We start from the raw sequence: 21,286 nt of genomic DNA, 5'->3' as shown, positions 1-21,286 counted from the left end.
ATGCTTGAGCTTATTGTTTTTCCCATTTTGTAGCTCTTTTTTAAAATATGTTTTGGCCTCAAAAAACATCAAAATGAGGCCGTTTCTACTGAGAGTTTTTCTTTATGTTTGGCAATATGTTGTACTTCTTTTGTTCTCCATTCATTAAAATGGATTGAACCCTTAATTATATATTTATGGGTTGAAAGCATGAAAGAATGTGCAGAGTCACTTGATCATTAATTCATTGCTAGCAAAATGAGATGAGATAGTTTATGAGCTTCGAGTCTCATGATTTGGCTCTCTATGTTGCTATGTATTGCTTACCCCAATTTTCAAATATTTGGAATATTAAAATCTTACTTTAAGGAAGTTAGTTCCTCAAAAAAAAGAAGTTAGTTCCTAAAAAAAAAGTTTTTAAAGTGTTGTCCTCAAATATACTGATATGATCTCTCAACAATGAAAGATAAAAGTTTTACCCTCTCTCTCCTTAGAGAGTCGTGTATGGTTCATAAAAGTAAATGTCTTGACTGTACATGGACAAACAGTTCCCACCAAGAGGCAACATGAATTGCCACATAAAGTGGTGTCATATACACCAATAAGTGACCTATATACAATAGATCAGAGGTTCTAATCCCACAAAAAGTAAAATGCTACTATCATCTCTTGATAGGCGAATCATTTATGTTTCATATCCAACATGAATATGTCTAGTTTTATTTTAGATTTTTTTTTTTCATACGTTTGGACCATTAAAACCCAACTCCATTCATGTCCATATACGAACAGATATAGATACCAAGCAATAATTTTTTATAAAAATAAATATTTATAGCATAGATTTAAACTTTCCTCCTCCTCAGAATAATTTGAAGCTTTCTAAATTTAGAGAAATTATGCATATTTTCTTTCATAAAGATATTCAGCCATGTAACCGGTAGAGTTATGATAAGGTTAAAATAGGCTCCAATCCTTGTACTTTTTATAAATTTCAAAGTTAATCCATCTTACATTTCAGATTTGTCAAGACTTTTTAACGATGCTAACAATTAAACTTACATTTTTAAATCTGAAAACTGACTAAATTCCTTAAAAGTAGTATTCAAAAACTAGAATTTTAAAATTTAGATTTAGATTTCAAAATTGTATATATTGATGTAACATTCATAATACTTTCTTAAACCCTTGGAGACTTGGTTAGTAATGATTTTGAAATCCTGAAAAATAATTTTGGATTTCACAAATCCATGTTTTTATACATTTTTAACAAATATTAGAACTAATATATGCATTTCATTCTCACCATTTCCATATTAAAGAAAATCCAAATGCAAATTTTCAAGGAGATGTTAACCTTAATCATAAGAAGGATTTTGATTCTCAATAGTTCTCCAGGATACCATTACGCCTTGAAATATAATAATCATCAACCAAATCATGAGAAAAAGAAAAAGGATAATATGCAAAGTTATATAATTTTGAAAAAAACAGGATACAGAAATTTTAATGAGCCAACTTCAAACTATCAGATAACAAAAGGCAAATGAACCAAAACCTCGTAATCCCCTAAATGTGAATTGAAATCGTACCAACAGAGGTTCTAGATGAAGAGAAACTTCAAACAAAAATGAAAAATCTAAGAAATTTGCTTCAATAGAAGAAACCAAGTACTTTTCCACCAACATTCTTTCTTCTAGCTTCTTCATGGTCCATGATGCCAGCAGATGTGGTAAGCACGATATATCCAAACTGCAATAAGAAGACACATAGATCCCATAATATTCTATCTCATTTGAACTGATTGAACCTTCCATTAACTTATGTCACCCATAAAATCTTATCTAGTGGACTATGAGAATAAATGCAAGACATGTCACTCGACCAAATCAAAGTGTGCTTCCACCCATATATGATAGCATAAATCAAAAGTGTCCAAGCTAACCTGTCTGGAAGGAAGTAGCCTAGCGGTCCAACCCTCGATCTCTTTGACACCGACATCAAAACGAGGACTAATCACCCCACACTTGTTGAGTCTCCCATTGAGTTCAACCACAATCTTGCCAGCTCTGTGATCATCAACATACTCAAACTCTCCAATGTAACCTAAAAAATGGGAATCAAAAGGTTAAATGTATCAGCATTTTCGTATCAATTATAGATTTTTTTTTTTAAAAAAAAAAAAGAAATGTCGGAGAGCAAACCATGCTTTTGCATGACCAAAAGGAATTTGATGATGACTTTTGAGGAAGGCCTGATCATAACCTGTCGTTTGCCCCTCTTTTCTGCATTATACATGCTCTTGAGTGCATCGTTCAAAACGCTGACTCTCACCATTCTTCCAAATCCAAGTTGCTGCAAAATCAGATTTAAAAAACCAAGCAGCTCATTATTGTAACTTGTAAACATTAATTTCTCACAATCACACCTCTTCCTATTCTCTTACATCATTCAAACCAAAACTCAATTTTGTTTTGCTGATATTAAAATTATTCTAACCATAAGAACATGTAGAAACAACTGATTCTTTCTCAGAAGACAACAAAAAAAAAAATCTTATCAGTTTGGTTTTTGGGTAGAGAAAATCAAATAAAAACAATAAAGAGATGTTGGATCTAAAGTTGGAAAGGAAAACGAAAGTTTACCTGGAACCAAAAATGGCGGCCGCGTCTCCGTGTAGTTTGAGAAGAGTGAAAAGAGTTGAAGAGAATGTATGTTTCTAGGGCTGGAAGTTGGCAGTTGAGTTTAAAGTGGAGCATGTAATCTAAACTCTATTTAGGCCCATTCAGATGTTTCAAAAACCCAAGTCCGATTATACTCTACCCCACCTACTATTTCATCTATGGATATAATCCAGCATTTCAAAAAAAAAAAAAAACAAAACAAAACTAATATATATTTTTAAAATAATATATAATAATATAATAATACTTTTATATAATAATAAAAATCTCTCTCATTTTCGATATTTATTAGTAAACTCATCTCTCTCAGAAAATCAAATTATCCTATGCGGTGAAGGAAAATTTATATTAATAATAAAATATCAATGTATTCATAATTTAAATTTTAATAACTAATTTTCATGTAAGAAAAACTAAAACAAATTAGGATTTTACTATGCATTTAGGGTTCAATAAGAATGTGTCCTTCATATTTTTAAAAAAAATTAAAACACTAAATTATTTTTTCTTAATAATATCTTAACCCTAATTAAATAAATTTAACAAGTAATAATAGTAATGCAGTGGTTATGGGTTTGTTTTGTTTTCAACTAGATTTATGATTTACAATATGTTAGGGTAAAATTTAGAATTTTAAAATTTATGATTTTATGAAAAGGGTGATGTTAGGATTTAGGGTTTAAAAGAATCAAAGATTTTAAGATCTAAGGTTTAGAGTTTTAAAATTTTATTTAAAAATAGATTGATTTATTAGTTTTAGAGTTAAAATAGTCATAAGAGTTAATTTAATGTTTCTTGATGTATTATATTATTCACGTACTCTAAAAAAATATGATGTTGCATGATATTATTGTATGCTTAAAAATGATTTTTTAGGATAATATTTATTCTATTTTCTTTCTTCTTATTCTTTTCTTTTATATCTAAAATTAATTTCAGGTTTAACCTTTCTCTCACCACCACCATAATAGGCAACTTCTCCATTCAATTTCCTTTTAAAACAATCTTTTTTTTTCTTCCTTAATTTTCTCAACAATAAGTTAAGAACAAAAGGGGGGAAATATGGTATGGTATCAATGTGAGGATTGCGGTGACAACTTGAAGAAACTCAAGCCACCAAACTACTTTAAGAATTTGCTCTGCTTCAAAGGTTTTATTTACCGTTCTATTCCCTTGTTTTTTTTTTTCTATGATATATTAATTTTGACTAACCCATCTTCTTATTTGAGCAAAAAACTATTTAGGGTCAAACACAATGTTTTGGGACTGTGTTTGAATGAAAAGAGATTCCTTTCATGGTGGTGAAACCAAAGTTAAAACTAAAAGTAATTTAAGATCTAAAGGAATGGAAGGTAGAAGAAGAGAATAACTCATGTTTAGGAAAATTATTGTAACATCCTAATTTTGGGCCTAGTCGGAATAGTGGTTTCGAGACCACAAATTCGAAGTGCAAATATTTGTTTTATAATTATTTTGAAGTTTATGGCATGATTTCATGATTGTGTGAAAGTTTCATGAAGAAATTTTATGATTAAGTGTCCAATTTGAATTTTAGGACTAAATTGCAAAAGTTGCAAAATTAGAGATTCTAGAAGCTTTAAGTATGAAATGGATTTAGATTATTAATTAGAGGTCCTTAAATAGCAATTTTCCTAGTTTCTATTTTTATGGATAAAAATGGGCATGCATGGGTAAAATTTTAAAGAAAGACCTTAAGAGCATTTTTGTCATTTGGTAAATAAAAGGATTAAAAAGGAAAATAAAGTGAAAATCTTGTCTATCTTCTTCAAGGGTGTGCTGAGATTTCTAAGGACCATAGCTAGGGTTTTTCTTCAACTTTTTAAGCTTGAAAGTAAGTACATCCTAGCCCCGTTTTTTATGTTCTTTATGTTTTTGAGATCCTTGAAGCATGACCTAGCTATTTCTACCATTATTTTGAACCAGGGTTCATGTTCAAAAATTTACCCATGTGTGTCATGCATGTATTTTGGTGTTGAATGGAGGAATATGAAAGTTTGATGCATGATAAACATATTTTACTAAGTAATTTTTCATGAAAACCCCTAAAAGAACCTTGTTGTAAAAGTTGTAAAAATGAGTAGTAAAAATCTGAATTGAAGGAAAATGTGGGCTGTTTTGAGTATGTGTTAGGTTTAGTTAGGCTTGAGTAACAAAGAAAAAGAGTACATTTCATTTTATGCGCCTAGGGACTAATTTGTAAATATATAAAAGTTTAGGGGTAAAATGATAACTTTGCCAAAATATGATTTATAGGATGTTTTGAATAATGTGATAATTAAATAAGTGAAATTTGCTATCATAGATCAAGAAAAACGAAGTCTGGACCTAGACTGGGGAAAGAGCAAGATCTTGGACTAATTCGAATTAATTGTCCATATTTTGTACCGAGGTAAGTTTGTGTGTAAATAATTCAACATTATGTTATTATGTATTTAAATACTTTAATATTGCATGAATTCTATGATTGTCTTTGTGGATTGATTAATGATGATTCGATGACGATTCGACGAATAATTGGTACCATGATATATCGGTTAAACCTTAAGAATAGTTGGGATACAAATGTCATAACATTAAGGATATGTGTGATCCCATGTAAGGCCATGTCTGGGACATGGCATTGGCATCAATATGAGACATCGTGTAAGACCATAGCTATGCTATCGGCTTCGATATGCATGATCCCATGTGAGGCCATGTCTGGGACATGGCATTGACATCGATATGTGATCCCATGTAAGACCATATCTAGGATATGGCATTGGCAGCCTATTATGTGAATATGATTTCCCGAGTATCCTTTAGTATTCTAAGTGGTTCAACGGGTAATCCCAATATTTAGTCAACAAGAGGACAATGTATGATCATGTTGAAAGGGTACAGATATGTACACCAATCTCACAAACATTGAGATTATAAAATAATGATATCCCATAAGAAGTGGATGAATGGATTATGATAATGGGTTTTATTGTACACTACGTAAATGACATGTTCTAAAATGTACTTATGATACTTAATGACATTGTGATAAGTTACATTATGTTTATGTGTATAATAATACTTAGTTAATGTTGTTAATTATTTACATGCAACTTACTAAGCTTTATGCTTACTCCCATTTCTTTTCCATTTTTCTTATAGTATTGCCAAGCTAGCTCGGGGATTGAAAGTCGTCGGAGCTCGATTCACACTATCAAACTAATCTTTTGGGTATAGTGAATTTAAGTATTTTGAGTATGGCATGTACAGGGACTTGGTCTTTTTGTTATATGTCATATCGATTTAGCCAAATGTGTTGACTTATGTTGATATTTGATTTATTTTGTATAAAGTCATGAGATGTGGCTCATTATGAATATTGGGTTGTACGCAAATTCAATTATGCATGTATGTGCCAATGCCATTATGATATGGCCCATGGTTATTGATGGTTAAATGATGATGGTAGTTTGGTGTGTGAATAAGTTATTATGATAATGCATGCATGCAATCTAGGGAATATTGTTTATTTATATATGTATGTGTCGGTAAGATTGGTTTTCCATGATATGGAGTCTTAATCAAGTACAATGTGATGAGAAGTTGTCATGCATGAACTATGTTCATGAAGTTTTAAGTACATGAAATTTATGTCATGTGGAAGTGTTATTGAAGTCATGTTTGTGTATGTGCAATTAAGGGTGGCAATGGGCTTGGAAAATAGCCTCAATAATTGTTCACAGGGGTAGACACACAAGCATGTGTCTAGGCCGTGTGTGACACACGGTCTGCCCCATGTGCATGTGGTTTGGCTGTGTGTCCCCTGCACCCTAATTAATGCAAAACAGAATGCCCAGCAGTAAATGCACGGGCAGAGACACAGCCGTGTGTCTCAGCCGTGGGCATGGGCGTGTGCCTTGGCCTTGTGAAGTCTGCACTTAATTTTGAGAATTTAATTCACCACATGGCCTAAGCACACGGGCGTGTGCTGTGGCCGTGTGACCTCATTTTGCTAATGACGTCATAAACAGAGAGTTAATAGGCTGAGGACACGGGCGTGTCCCAAGCCACACAAGCATGTGTGATCACACAGCCTACCCACACGGGCGTGTGTGATCACACGGCCTATCCATACGGGCGTGTGACTCTCCAAAACATGAAAATTTTCTAAGTGTTGTAAAAGTTTCGAAGGTTCTCGGTTTAGTCCCGAATCACTTCTGATGTATGTTTTGGGCCACGTAGGCCCATAATAGGGACGATATGAATATAATGAAAAGTTTTAAATTTGGACAAAAATTCATGTCTTGGTTTTGTATGAATGCTTGTGTTTAAGCCTGGTAATGCCTCGTACCTTATTCCGGTGTCGAATACGAGTAAGGGGTGTTACAATTGTACTTTTTTTTTGTTTAATATATCATTTGGTACTCGAGTTTGATATTTTCAATGGGGTACTTGTGTTTCTTTGGTCCAATTTGGTATACCTAAAGGTAACTGTGTTAACTTTTGAGTGCTCAATTCGAATTTTAAGGGAAGTTAATTGTAACACGCTTAACCCGTCTTTGTTGTCAAAATAGGGTCATGAGATATTACAACGATTTACAAATCCGATAGCAACTAAAAACAATTGAAAAATTAATTTTTTATACATAAATCAATATTCAATCATTAATCGTATCATTCGTATAAAACGGGCCTTAAATCGAGCTTACGGGACCTTAAAAATCAGTTGGAAACAAATAGGGACTAATTTGAAATAAAATGAAAAATATGAAAAAAAAAATGAAAATAGAGGTCACACGGCCGTGTAAGCAAACTGTGTAACTCATTGTGCCCATGTGCACCAAATTCACTAAAATTTTTCAAACCACAAGAACGTGCCACTGGTCGATGTGTGACACACGACCATATGTCAGGTGTGTGTACCTGGAAATAGGTCTTTCAAATCATGCTAATTATCTAAAAGCACATACACCATAAGCTACCATTGAACCAAATTTTAACCTCTTAAAAAATAACTCAAATCAACTCCAAAACATCAATTAAAACCGTCATCCTAAGTGTCATACTTATATGCCACAAATAGGCTCCTTAATCAACAATTCAAGACTAGCTAATTTACCAAATTAATTTAGGCCAATATACCTTCATTGTTACCTCAAATTTTCACACCATACATGCACATATCTAATCCTTCAACACAACACATTTAAGTACCAACTTACCAAACATTTTCTAATAAAATCTAAGCATATCCTTCACCAACCAAAACCAAGCATTAACCAAAAAAAAATGCCTAACATGCTATTTTCTTAACGAAGGAAATATTAAACACATAACCAAAGCAACTCATCAAATTATCAACCACATGACCATTTTCATCACAATTATACATATTTACACAAATCTCAAAAGACTGAGTAAATACAAAATGACCATTTTAAACCTTAAATATCCTAAGTACATGCCAAGTGTAATGGCCTAAATTCAAGGTTATCAGAACAGTGGTTTCGTAACCACAAATCCGATTTAAAGAGAAATTTATTTCAATATTTTTGCATGGAAATTGATATGATAGGAAAATCGTATGAAAATATTGATAGAAAAATTTTACCGATTTAGTGGTTAGTTAGAAAAAGAAATTATTGAAGAATTTGGGTAAAAACAAGATATCGGGACCTCTATCTTGTAAAACCGAGTCGAAAATAATTTTATAAATATTTATGAAATGTTATTAGTGTGGTATTAAAATTTCGTTAGGAAATTTTAATGTTTGGGTAGTCAATTAAATGAAAAGGACTAAATTGTAATAGGTGTAAAAGTTGCTAGAATGATTAAATAGCTTAAGAGTCTAATGAAAAAGGATTTAAAAGGCAATTAGACCCAAAAGTTATTTGGGCTGGAGGCAAGGGTATGAAATCAGCAGAAAAATTGATAAATTAAGGGTAAAATTGAAATATTGCAAAATTAACTAAATAAAGCTAGGACTAAATAGGAAATATCTAGATTTCTCTTCAATTCCAGCAGCTAAAAACCCCATAGGAGGGTTCTCTAAGCTGGTATTTCATAATTTTTGCACCAAGTGAGTTAATCCTTGCCTTTTTCTTGTAATTTTTGTGTTTCTAAGACTTTTACAACTAGGTCCTACTATTAAATTCATTAGTTTTTGATTTCATGGATGAAATTGAAAGTCACCATGGTTGAGTTCTGTAAGTTTATGATGAAATATAATGAAATTAAATCTTTAATTTGTTTATGAGATGATTTGATTAGGTAATTTCAATAGAAATTTGATTTTTAGGACCTAATTGTGAAAATGCTTGGAATTAAAGTCTATTGCTGAAATTCTGATTCCTAAAGGTTGTAAACTAGTTTAAGGTGATATAATAAAATATTAATTGAGAAAAATCAGTTCAATTGAGAGGCTAATTGAGTAGGGACGAAATTATCATTTATTAAAAGCTTAGGGGAAAAATGGTAATAAACAGCTTGCACAAAAACAGTTTGGACAGAAGCAGTAGACTAACTTTGAAAAATCACCATAAATTGTAGAAATCGAATTAGAAGATGAAAAAAATATGTAATTAAATCTTATTGAGTCTAGTTTATCATAGAAAAATAGTGTAAGCAATGGATTCGTAAATTTTGAGATATAATGAATTTTGTAAGACAAGGTCAGAATGAATTCGGGTTCCCCTGTTCTGACTTTGAAAAATCATAAAAAATTTAAGAAAAACAATTATGGGCTTAAATTTATATTTATAGAATCCTTAATGAGTCTATTTTTAAGAGAAATAAACAAGAACATCATTTGAATTCTGTATGAAGAGATAATCAATTTTTAGTGAAGAAGGGTCAGAACTATCAATAGCAGAACAGGGGTGACTTTAAAGAATAAACTGTACTGATTGGCTAAACCAAAAATTATGAAAATTTTATAGTAAGAAGATATGTGAGTCTAGTTTCAGGGAAAATTATCGGATTCTAATTTTGAGTTCTGTATCTCAAGATAAAAATAATTTAGTGACTATGACTCAAGTAGACAGCTTTGAATGAACTATAAATAATAGTTGAATTATAGAGAATGTTGCATATGAACATGAAATGTATTAAATTGATAATTAAATTTATTTATTTAGATCCAGAAGATTCAAATACGAAGTTAGATCGAGGAAAGGAAAAAGTTCGGGATTAGTAGATTTTTTTTGTTTACAAATAAGTATCAAGGTAAGTTCGTGTAACTTGAATTATATTCTTAAATGCTTGAAATGCATGTTTTTGATATGAATATGATTTGAATGTTCATTATATGGAAATTTATGAAACATTGATATATTTGATAAAATGGGAAGAAATCCCGTTTGAATGAAAGGAAAATTCGATGGATCTCGAAAAGGAATTGACGGTAAAAGGATCTACCCGGATGGGTGATCCTATCTGATATAGCCCTCAGAAGAATATGTGTAAAATGGATTTAGCCGGATAGGTAATTCAATTAGGGTCTAAATTTAACCTAGACTGTAATTCAGATCCAAGCTCATTAGAGTAATTGTCGTTGTGAGGATTTAGCCTGACCGGTAATCCCGACAATACTCTATGAGTTTATATTGCGAGGATTTACCTCGACCGGTAATCCCGCTGCAAGGTTGAGGTTCGAGGGAGTGTGCTCTCTGAAATGGATATGTGCGCACATGAATATGAATTGACGGACTCGGAATTGTACACTAAAAATGTACCTCTGAAAAATCCATCAATCATGGTATTGATGAGCTCATCAATCATGGTATTGATGAGCTCATCAATCATAGTATATATTATTGGTACATGGAAATTATTGTACTAACTTGAATGTTGAGTTTGTGCATATTAGGGTAATAATGCATTGAATGGATATAGGAATGTTTATTGTATTGTATTGAAAATATTAGGTAAGTATAATTCTTGTTACATGAGCTTACTAAGCACAAAGTGCTTACCCCATTTCCTTTTTCCCTGTTTTGTAGTGTCAAGAGCTCGGAGGTCGGATTTGGTCGAAGACACATCACACTATCAACCTCAGGACTTCGGTATATAAAGAAACTTTATTTTGGAAATCAATGGCATGTATAAGCTAATAAAGTAAATGATTCTGTGAAATGAATGTAGAGTTAGCCATTGGTATGGTTAACAAACCTGGTTTTGGGTATGTGATGACGTTATTTTATAAATATGCATGAATTTATCTTGAAAATATGTTGAATTGGATTGGTTGATTTGGATTGGTCTCGATATAATATTGCGGGAAGGTTAGATATCGTAAAGGGATTATATTGAATTTTCCTAAAAAATAATAATAATAATAATAAATTAGAACTCGGTAATACCTCGTACCCTATTCCGGCAATGAATACGGGTAGGGGGTATTACACTAAGACCAAAAAGAAACATTCACACAATTGAGTTTAGGATTGCTGATGTTGAATTGAAAATCGTATCGATAAGTACTTGACTTGCGCACAAGAAAAATAAATCGTACGCTAAGTAAAACTCAAGGGTGGTTCAATTATCCAAATAACTAACATAATTCAAAACATTCATTTACAAGATTAAAATGCAATAAGAGAAATGCAAAGAAACATATAGCTCTTCATTCTCCTTTTATAACTTCATTAATCCATTCAAACATGAGCATTTCATAATCCATCACACATTCATTTCATACATTCATTATATAAACATCCCAAGTTCACAACCATTTCTATTTCCATCATTTCACATACCATAATTCTAATTTCTATTTTTATTTTCAATTCCACCTTTTCTTTTTATTTTCCCCTATTAACACGACTCGGACTTGAATACGCGGATCCAACCAACATACCAATGTTTGGCACCCAGTGCCTGATGGATAAATCCATAAAAATGAATTGTACCTTGCACTAGCTAGTAAAACCGAAAAATAGATGTGCCCAGCACTGGTTGGTATAACCGACAAATAGGGTGCTGAGCACTCCCTAACACGTAGTCGTAAAACTCTGAACTCTTCATGTCCTATGGCATACCAATTATACCTGACCCTACCCAAACAGTTAATAAGGTAACATACTTCTCGATTCAATTCATAAACTAATTATTCAATTTCATCACACAATTTCAACAATCCAATAATTCAATCACGCATATATATATGCACATAGCTACATATTTTATTTCCACATCAAAAACAATTTCGCATTTCAAATAATATTCAATTCGATACCTAGCACAAATATTCGATTCAACCACTGCAATATATCATACTAAATAAACTTGTAGCTTATCACGCAATGCAATGTACAAATGCAACAATTGAAATAGTTTGGATTATAAAAACACAAATTGTATACTCCGAGCTACTCATCGAAAATCTTGTCTTTCCCTTTCTTTCTCACGGATTCTGAGTCAATGTTAGCAATTTGAGCTTGAAATCTAAAAACCTTGGTCATTCTTTTCTTCTTCTCCATGTTCTTTCTTGTTTTGAAAGAAGAAGAAAAATTGAAAAGAGAATAATCACATTCTCTTTCAATCCACTAACCCTTTTGTTTTTATTTTATTTTAATAATAACTTAAAGTTTTAACATATATATAACATGTACTATAAATCTTAGTCTGCCACCATTATGACTACACATAACGGTTTATTCAGTTAATAAGTCTTGTCAATTCAACATTTTGACCCTTTTTTTATTTAGCCCCTATAATTTAATTAAAAACTATTTCATTGAAATTACTTATCCGAAATTTAATTCACTTCCAACGTAGTTTCCTAAATATTAAATAAAAATATTTACGAGTTCGATTTACGAAAATGGATCCCTGAAAATGCACTTTTTGACACCCAAGACATTACATTAATTACCAATATCATTAGGTTTGAATTTTTCATAGTCTTGTTAGTAGAATGAATTTAGTGTTAATTATGAAATTTTTTTAATCTCGTTTTTAATTTATCAAACACAATCCAATGAAGGTGATTTAATTTGGGTTTTAATGTTTATTTGATGAATGTTAATAGCTAATATTGTAACACCCTCGTCTGACCTGATCGTCGAATTTGGGCTACAAGATGCTACAATCTTTACCAGAGTAACTTCAGACAATTCGACACCATCTGACCAATCACATATGCAAACAAGTATCATTCACATTCTAAATATATATTACAATCATTTTTAAGTTTCACACAAGCTTATGAAAGCTCTTTTGTTAGACTGTAGATGAATTAGAACCAAATTGTAAAATTTTAAAAATTTAAGACCGGCGTCGCGACTTCATTATTTCTACATCGTGACGTCACCAACTCATTAAGTCACGTTGTGTCTTCATGCATTTCAACATCGCGACATCACTTACTGTCGGCCAACATTGCGACGAGGGATGTTGATCGTCGAGACATGACCCTGTTTTGGCCAAAAATACCATTTGGTTTCAATCCAAGATATGCAAAGCTGCCGTGATTGATTCTTAACATCTTATACCATTAAAACAAAGAAAAAATCATACCATTTCATGTCAAAAAGTCACCCAACCAATTCCAACTAAATCCAACTCAAACATGATCTCAATCTATTTAAAACCAATTCATAACATTACATGCATTCAAATACCAATTTTTACCTATGTCGTACCCCATTGAAACATGTCATTCCACTTCAAAAACATATAGTTATGCACATTATACTCATCAATGACTTATAGGTCTTCAACATGAACTTCAGAAACTAAGTATAAGTCACACATTTCAAAAATATTTCTAGGTATTAATTACAAATATACATCCAACTCAATCATTCATTATCCAAGCTACCCTTTTCTACCCTAATCTACATCATTCCACATACCAAACATATGTTTTTATTATATATCATCACTTATTCTAGCACAATATATATATCCAACACCATATATATGTATAAAATCACAAAGGCAACACATTATATAAAATGGTTATGTCATAATGGTCAAGTAGTAAACACTTTTATATACTAAGGCACACACCAAGACACTTATCTACATGCCACAACTCTAGATTCAAAATGATCGCATAACTATCAATTCAGTGATAGTGTGAGCTTCAAGACGATCCAACTTGACGAGTTCCATAAGATGATGATCTACAGGGGCAATGAAACAAAAAAGGTATGCATGTAGGATGCTTAGTAAGTTAATAAGTATAATACAATACTTACCTAACTTTTTTACCTAATCATTATAAGCTACCTTAGCTTAGCATAACTTTAGCTAAACATGGAAATTAAAACACCAACAAGGTGAGCATAAACTTACAATCAATATGATTTAATCCTACAATCACTTAACATGCCAATTCATGTCACTTTTATGTAACTTGTCTCATAAACTCATTCAATCAAGAAATAATACAATTACATACATGTCAAAGGCATCACTTCAATCAATTTTTCATTATCAATTCATTCAATGACTTTCACGAGTTCATTTTATACCATTTCAAATTCTCAATTTCATCTAAACCATTTCGCTTGTGAACCCGAGTAAACATACTTAGATACACATGTTATAATAGCCCATTTTTCAGTAGTGTCAAAAATGATGGTTTTAGAACCCCATTTTCGATGAGTAAGTCCGTAAGTATAATTATTTAATATTTACAAGGTTAGTACAAAGTTTAAATGAAGTTTTGTCATTTAATTTTATTAATTGGGTAGCTAATCAAAGTATAAAGATTAAATTATAAAAATGATAAAAGTTAATCACTGTAGATTTTCAATTGCTAAAGGAATAAAATAGTAATTAATTAGACAATATTGGACGGTTTGGTATGGTTTTAGTTAAAACAATGTTAAAACTATAATTAAATTATTATATGTATAATAGATAAAATAAAATAAAACAAAAAGCATCTTTTCAATTTTCCTTCATCTTCCTCACGAACTAAAATGAATAAAATACGGTTTATGCTTCAAAACATTTGGCCCTTGGATGGTAAGCTTAAATTAGTCCTTTTCGTGTAATTTTTATATTTTTGAGGTCTTGGGAGCTTGATTTAGCTAGCCCAAGTACTATTTGTAAAATTGTTAAAGTTTTAAAAGTTGCCATTGATGAATGCTTGATGAAATTTATATTAATTTGTTAGATTTTAAGCTTAGAAATGAAAAATAATTAGTTTGTAAAGTTCAATTGCTAGTTTTTTAACATAAAGACTAAAGTGTAAATATTTCGGAATTGATGTTAAAATTCTATAATTATGGATATTAGAGGGCTGTATAATGATGAAATTGAGATTGGTTTTAGAATCGAAGCTCAAATTTGAAAGTTATAGCAATTTTGATTTTAGGGACTAAATTGAATAAAGTACAAAACTTTAGGGAACATTCAAAAAATGAAATTGAACTATCATATGCATAAAATAGAATGTTATGAATTATTGATAATTGATAATTAAAAGGAACTATTATTATATATCGAGATTTGAATTCCCCGAAGGTTAATCAAGGAAAATGAAGAATTGTAGATTAGTCCCCGACATCTTGTTATTGCAGCTTCAGCAAAGTAAATTCATATGGTGTAATTATATGTAATAGCAATGTAAATATGTTTGAATTATGAATTTGTTTGTGTGTAATTAAAAATTTAAACTGGTTACGATTTGGTGCAAAAAGGTGAAACATGAACTAAATTGTAAAGAAATGGTAATATATGCTATATGTGTTGAGTGGATACAAAATGTTTTATGATGGGATGATACATATATGATGACATTACAATGATTTAAATGTTACAAATACAATATTAATGCCCTCATGAACTTAGTAAACGATTAAGATACGATTGGCATGTCAAAAGAGTTATTTGCATGCTTGTATGGGTTTAGCACTTCGGTGCTCTTTGCTTAGCACTTAGATGCTATTTGTTTAGCATTCGATGCTCTTTGGTGCGGTGTAATTAATTGTGTATCCGAGTTTCTTTACTAGATAGAGTTCATTAGGCCAAATGATTAATGCAAAAGAGAAATGACAAGGAAATGTTACAAGTTTGATGTTCAAAAAGGAGAGTTTATGTTTTGGTATCACAAATGGAATTGAATTGCGAATTCTATGTGAATCATGTTGAAAAATCGGGTTTGAAAAATACAGCGGAAAATATGTTTTAGGGAAAATAAGAGTTTTAAAAATTCTCTAAAACAAGAACTTCGTTGTGTTATCTAAAGTAATAAACATTTAACCAAAATCATACCTTTTGATTTGTATAGGATGAATGCTTCAACCAAGTAGTTTTCTTCGCTATCTTCAAACTCATGTTTGTTGAGTACGGGCTCACTTTGAATCAGAAAATTTTCTACAAAATTACCAGTGGAGTAATTGAGTAATTTCATTAAGCTTTTGGGTCAAGTTGTAAATAAGAAAAAATATCTCTAGGAATTTTCTAAAATAATTTCTTTAGAGAATTTTCTCTCTGCAACTTTTTCTTGAATTCAAGTGCGTGAAAAATAATGACCCAAGACTCTTTTTATATAAAAAGAGTTTAGAGAGTTTAGAAAGTTTAGAGAGTTCAACTTTAATATTAAATTAATATAATATTTATTAAGATAAATATTTAATTTAATATTAAGATAATCATTTTAATATTAAATTAAATTTAATATTAAGATAATCACTTTAATATTAAATTAATAAAATACATCAAGATATGTATTAAATTAAATTTAATATCGAATTATTAAAATAATATTAATTTCAAAATAATTAATTTGAAATCAAATTATCCGATAGAATCCCGTATGATTCCTCCATTGTGAAATCAAATATATAGAAAAACCAAGATAATTATAATTACAATTTAATTTATAAGTATTGGTTAAATGATTTTGTGGTAAGAAAAGTTGTGCTATTTTTAAAATTTATGCTAATTTTATTGATGAAGAGTAGAGTAATTACTTGAATAAAATTCTAAGCATCTTAATTATCACTTAATTAATACTAAAAGTTATATACCAATTAAAATATAAGTTAGCTTTATAAATAACATTGAGTAGATAAGCATATTTAATCAAGTAGCTTCTAAGAAAAATTACCGGTAAAAAATAGAGAGTTTTATCATTCATAAGTTAAAATTGTATAAAAAGAATGAATAATTAAAATAATGGTTCTTCAAAGAGGCAATATTGAGTCATATTTAAACAACAATAACACCACAAAATTTCATTGATGATGATGTAATCTAAAATTATGATATTGTTTTTTCTTTAATTTTTTCTAAAATTATGATATTGTAATCTAAAATTAGAACTAATTATCTTTTAATTATTATTAATAAATGTGTTTATTGATTTAGTTTAAATATATATACTATTTATCTTGAACTATTATTAAAATTGATACATTTATTTTACCTATTTTTTATTATTTTCAAATTAACATTATAATTTACTTTATTATATAGTTTCAAAATTTTATATTATTTAAAATTAAGAAAAATTATCAATGATAAGTGATAATAATTAAAAATGCATTATTTAAAAGCTAATTAAAATTAAACGCGTAAAATTATATCATGTAACATTAAAAATTAGTTTAAATAAATATATGAAAAAATAGTAAAATAATAATTAGATATTGTTTCATTTTGAAATATAATATTAGCTTTTTATTAAAATAATACGAAAAATTAATAATTACAAAAATAGGTTGTAAAAATAATTATGAAAATGAGTTGTTCTTAACAGTAAAAAGTGGTGTCGCCAATATATTAAACGAGAACACCTATAAAAATAGTAGTTCAATAAAATAATAAATAAATGATAGTTACAATTACCTTTTAATTTTTTATAATATTATATTTTATAGGTTTCATAATTTAATTTTATTTCAAAAAAAAAAAAACAGCTGAGTTGTTTTATTTTTATAGTTTTAGTTTTAAAATATTTTTAAAATTATATTTTTTGAATATTTAGAATAATGACCTAGTTGATAATGTGTAGTGCTGAGGCGAAATGTATTGAATATTTTAGAAATGGAATTAATATGATAAAATATATAAAATATTAAAGGTTAAATTTGTTATTATACGAATCAAAAGAGTGCCACATCAACATTTTATTTGGTGACCAAATACATTTTAATGGTGAAAAAATGACTTAGTCATATTATTTTCATAATTTTATAATATTTTATAATTATAAAATTTTGAATATTTAGAATAATGACCAACTTAATACATTTTTGGTAAAGTTAACATAAAAGCATAAGGGTAAACTATTTAAATAGTTACTCAAGTTTTTAATGAGTTCTTATTTTAGTCACCAATTTTTTTGTTAATTTTGTCACTCTCATTAAGTGAATTTTTAGTTCTAGTCACTTCGCCATTAAAATGTATTTAGTCACAAAAGAATTCGATGTGGTCTTCTTTTAATTAGTATAATAATAAATTTAGCTCATACTATTTTACATATTCTATTAAGTTAATTTTATTTTTAAAATATTCAATATATTTTACCCTTAACGTTTACCCATGATCAACTCGGCCATTATTCTAATTATTAAAGATTTAAAATTATAAAAATTTAAAAATTAAAATTATAAAATAAAACAACTCAATATTTTTATGAAATAAAATTAAATTATAAAACACAAAAATTTAAAATTTTTAAAAAAGTGAAAGGGTGATTTTAAAGCGGTGCCGTGACGTTTGGGGAGCTCCTTTTAAATTAAATATGATTATTTATTTATTTTTATTAAAATATTATTTTTATAGATGGTGTCATCTAAAATGTTGTTGACATCGTTTTTTACTCTTTAATTTATGCTTTTTAAATTTGAATTGATAGTTAAACCGATTAAATTATTAGTTTAATTAATTTAATTAAAAATAATAAAATTAATAAAATTGAGTTTAATTAATTCTTGAATTAATCGACTTAAAATTTTTTGAGTTGATAGTTTAATTAATTATTGATCTAATCAATTTGATTGATTGATCCGATTCAAACATCATCGACCAGTTTTGCAATTATTTTTCTGTAACCCTTTTGGTAAATTCATTTCTTATTATTTTAATAAAAAACCCTACAATATTCACTCTTCTTCTTGGCTAAAATAAATAAATAAATAAATGGAGGGAATAATAATTTTCAGTTGCTTTGGGCGGTGCAACCAAAAAATTCTGAAAATAAATCTATCCCTGCTCAATCCTAGCTCATCAATCCATACCCCGTAATTATTTCCAATAAAATTTCGACACGTCTCTATGTTCTCGTAAAAACTCCTTACGGTTCTTTTGGGACCGTGGATTGGAATTCCTAATCCAATCGTTATTAAAACTCCACACCAGCAATCTGCGTGTCTCTGAATTGTCCAATCAAACTCCTCGTTTTCATACTATAAATATCAAACCCCTATTTCCACTACCAATTAACTCCTAAGACCATTAGCTCATCGAACTTCCGATTTGCTTTTTGAAACGCAAGAAAGAAGAGAAATCTCAATGGCGCCGAAAGCCGAGAAGAAGCCCGCTGAGAAGAAGCCTGCCGAGAAGCCAACGGAGGAGAAAAAGTCCACCGTCGGCGAGAAAGCCCCAGCGGAGAAGAAGCCAAAGGCCGGCAAGAAGCTTCCCAAGGAAGGTCCAGGGGCCGGAGATAAGAAGAAGAAGAAAGCCAAGAAGAGTGTTGAGACCTACAAGATCTACATCTTCAAGGTCCTGAAGCAAGTCCATCCAGATATCGGTATCTCAAGCAAAGCTATGGGAATCATGAACAGTTTCATCAACGACATCTTCGAGAAGCTGGCTCAAGAATCTTCAAGACTGGCAAGGTATAACAAGAAGCCCACCATCACTTCCAGGGAAATCCAGACGGCTGTTAGACTTGTTCTTCCTGGAGAACTTGCCAAACACGCCGTTTCTGAAGGCACCAAAGCCGTGACCAAATTTACTAGTTCTTGAATTTGATGGAATTTGGGAATTTAGGGTTAGTGTTTTCCCCTCCATTTTGTCAGCGTAGTTTTGATGACTGTAAGTACTTGTGTCACTTATGGATTTGAAAAGGAAGACCCTTTTTCTTTTTGGATATATAAAATTGCTAATGTTTGCCTATATTACGACTGTCTTTATCAAGGATGTTGATAAATAACCACAGCACCATAAATATAATTAAATGAGTATGCAAAAGAATTAATGATTATTACAGTTGCTTAAAAGTGGGCTGCCTTGTATTTGGTTTTAAACCACGAATATGCCAGTCAGTGCTCGGTTATGATTAAAAACCAGACTTCAGTGGCACCACTCCTAATTTCTCAGCAATTTCTCACTGCTTTATTGTTCAAGTTGCATTTATTTATTTTTGTTATGGGGAGTTTGGCATCGTGTCTAAACCGGTGATCCCAAAGTCTGAGTCAGTCCGTCAGTCAGTCAGCGCCCTCCCCCCTTCAGGGCAAACCAAAGTCTTACGACGCCGTATTGACATTGGGTGACAACAAATTTGTTGATACATTGCTATGATGCCTCCCTTAATTTCGTCTTAAAAACTGCAACAGCAAAAAGAATTCCTCCATCATTGACCAAAAAAAAGGGGAGTTTTAACATCTCTTACATTCATAATAACATTTGTGTGGGAAAAAGTGATGAGCCGGTGGCCTCAATTACTCCGTGCTCTAACCTGGACGGTTGTGTTGACTTTAATGGTAAGCATAGCATCGTTCGTACCAGAGATGGCCTTCGTATCTGCAGTATCCCCATCATCATCCTTCTCGCGCTCCTGCAACAGTGAAGGATTTGTTAGGATTCCTTTGGACTTCCCCAGGGAGAAACTGTGTTTGCCTGCTCATACAGTGAAGAGGTCTAAGATCGATTTCTTTGTGCCCACCATCTTTGCTGCTCTTGTTGTTGCTGCTTCTGCTTGTGTTGTTCGATCTCTGGGCTTATGGGGGACTGAAACTGGTTAATTTATGTCTCTGTATGTATGTATTTGATGATTGTTTTACAGTCTTCTTTCTTTTTAAATCATGATTCCTGAAGAAATATCCAAATTCATATAGTTAATAAAAGATCAGTCCATGTTTTCTGTTCGCTGGCTGATGTTTGCTTTCATCTACTGCATCTTTGTCAAAGCTTACCCTCAACTTATTTCAACATCACCTTCATTATCAGTGAAGTTTTTCTATTATCTATATGTGCGTGCCCATCGGATTAGAATCACAAATCGGGGAGTAAACGAGATACCAGACCTCCTAAATTATAAAATTTGAACTCTTAGATTCGATAATTATCGAATTGAGTATGAGCAATATGAGTTATCCATCAAACCGAATTCAAATTTAATAATATTTTACTTAAAACGACTTTTTCATTTCCATTTTATATTATTAAATTAAGTTATTGCCTTATATATATATTGTTATCTTAAATTTAATTATCAAGTTAAAGTTTGAACTTAAGACATACAAAATTAATCGACTCCAAATTCAAATAACTTAACTATATATCAAATTGAGTTCAAATTTAAAATTAAATATTTAATTTCCAAACTCGAATTTATCAATATTTGGATTCCACACTAATTGCCTACTCATACTATAAAGGTTATATATATCTCTGCAGTATCTCGCATCTTCCGCCAAAACATTGTTGTTACC

The 21,286-nt window shown here is 30.5% G+C and overlaps 3 protein-coding genes across 3 annotated transcripts; 2 read left to right on the top strand and 1 right to left on the bottom strand.

The window, feature by feature from the left end:
- Positions 1–1,438: 1,438 nt before the first annotated feature.
- Positions 1,439–2,770, bottom strand: LOC108480951 (40S ribosomal protein S15a-1-like). Its single transcript, XM_017784107.2, has 4 exons — positions 2,625–2,770; positions 2,184–2,334; positions 1,925–2,085; positions 1,439–1,731 (listed from the first exon to the last, which is right to left on the bottom strand). The coding sequence occupies exons 1-4, from the start codon at positions 2,736–2,738 to the stop codon at positions 1,633–1,635; spliced, it is 525 nt and encodes a 174-aa protein (XP_017639596.1). The 5' UTR covers positions 2,739–2,770; the 3' UTR covers positions 1,439–1,632.
- A 16,271-nt stretch (positions 2,771–19,041) lies between these two features.
- LOC108468343 (probable histone H2B.1) lies at positions 19,042–19,731 on the top strand. The gene has a single exon (XM_017769236.2). It carries the CDS (start codon positions 19,143–19,145, stop codon positions 19,596–19,598), a length of 456 nt encoding a protein of 151 aa, XP_017624725.1. The 5' UTR covers positions 19,042–19,142; the 3' UTR covers positions 19,599–19,731.
- A 130-nt stretch (positions 19,732–19,861) lies between these two features.
- On the top strand, positions 19,862–20,741 carry LOC108475641 (uncharacterized). The gene has a single exon (XM_017777628.2). It carries the CDS (start codon positions 20,276–20,278, stop codon positions 20,594–20,596), a length of 321 nt encoding a protein of 106 aa, XP_017633117.1. The 5' UTR covers positions 19,862–20,275; the 3' UTR covers positions 20,597–20,741.
- Positions 20,742–21,286: the final 545 nt, after the last annotated feature.

The sequence above is a fragment of the Gossypium arboreum genome, chromosome 7, assembly GCF_025698485.1.
Source record: "Gossypium arboreum isolate Shixiya-1 chromosome 7, ASM2569848v2, whole genome shotgun sequence".
Taxonomy (NCBI): Eukaryota; Viridiplantae; Streptophyta; class Magnoliopsida; order Malvales; family Malvaceae; genus Gossypium; species Gossypium arboreum.
Note: the sequence above shows the minus strand (reverse complement) of the source record. Positions and strands in the feature narration are given on the sequence as shown.

Coding starts and splice junctions, on each gene's coding strand:
- LOC108480951 (XM_017784107.2), bottom strand. CDS start 2,738: ATGCTCCACTTTAAACTCAACTGCCAACTTCCAGCCCTAGAAACATAC. Junction 2,335..2,624: donor GCCGCCATTTTTGGTTCCAG/GTAAACTTTCGT, acceptor CTGATTTTGCAG/CAACTTGGATTTGGAAGAAT. Junction 1,732..1,924: donor GGCTACTTCCTTCCAGACAG/GTTAGCTTGGAC, acceptor TTCTTATTGCAG/TTTGGATATATCGTGCTTAC.
- LOC108468343 (XM_017769236.2), top strand. CDS start 19,143: ATGGCGCCGAAAGCCGAGAAGAAGCCCGCTGAGAAGAAGCCTGCCGAG.
- LOC108475641 (XM_017777628.2), top strand. CDS start 20,276: ATGAGCCGGTGGCCTCAATTACTCCGTGCTCTAACCTGGACGGTTGTG.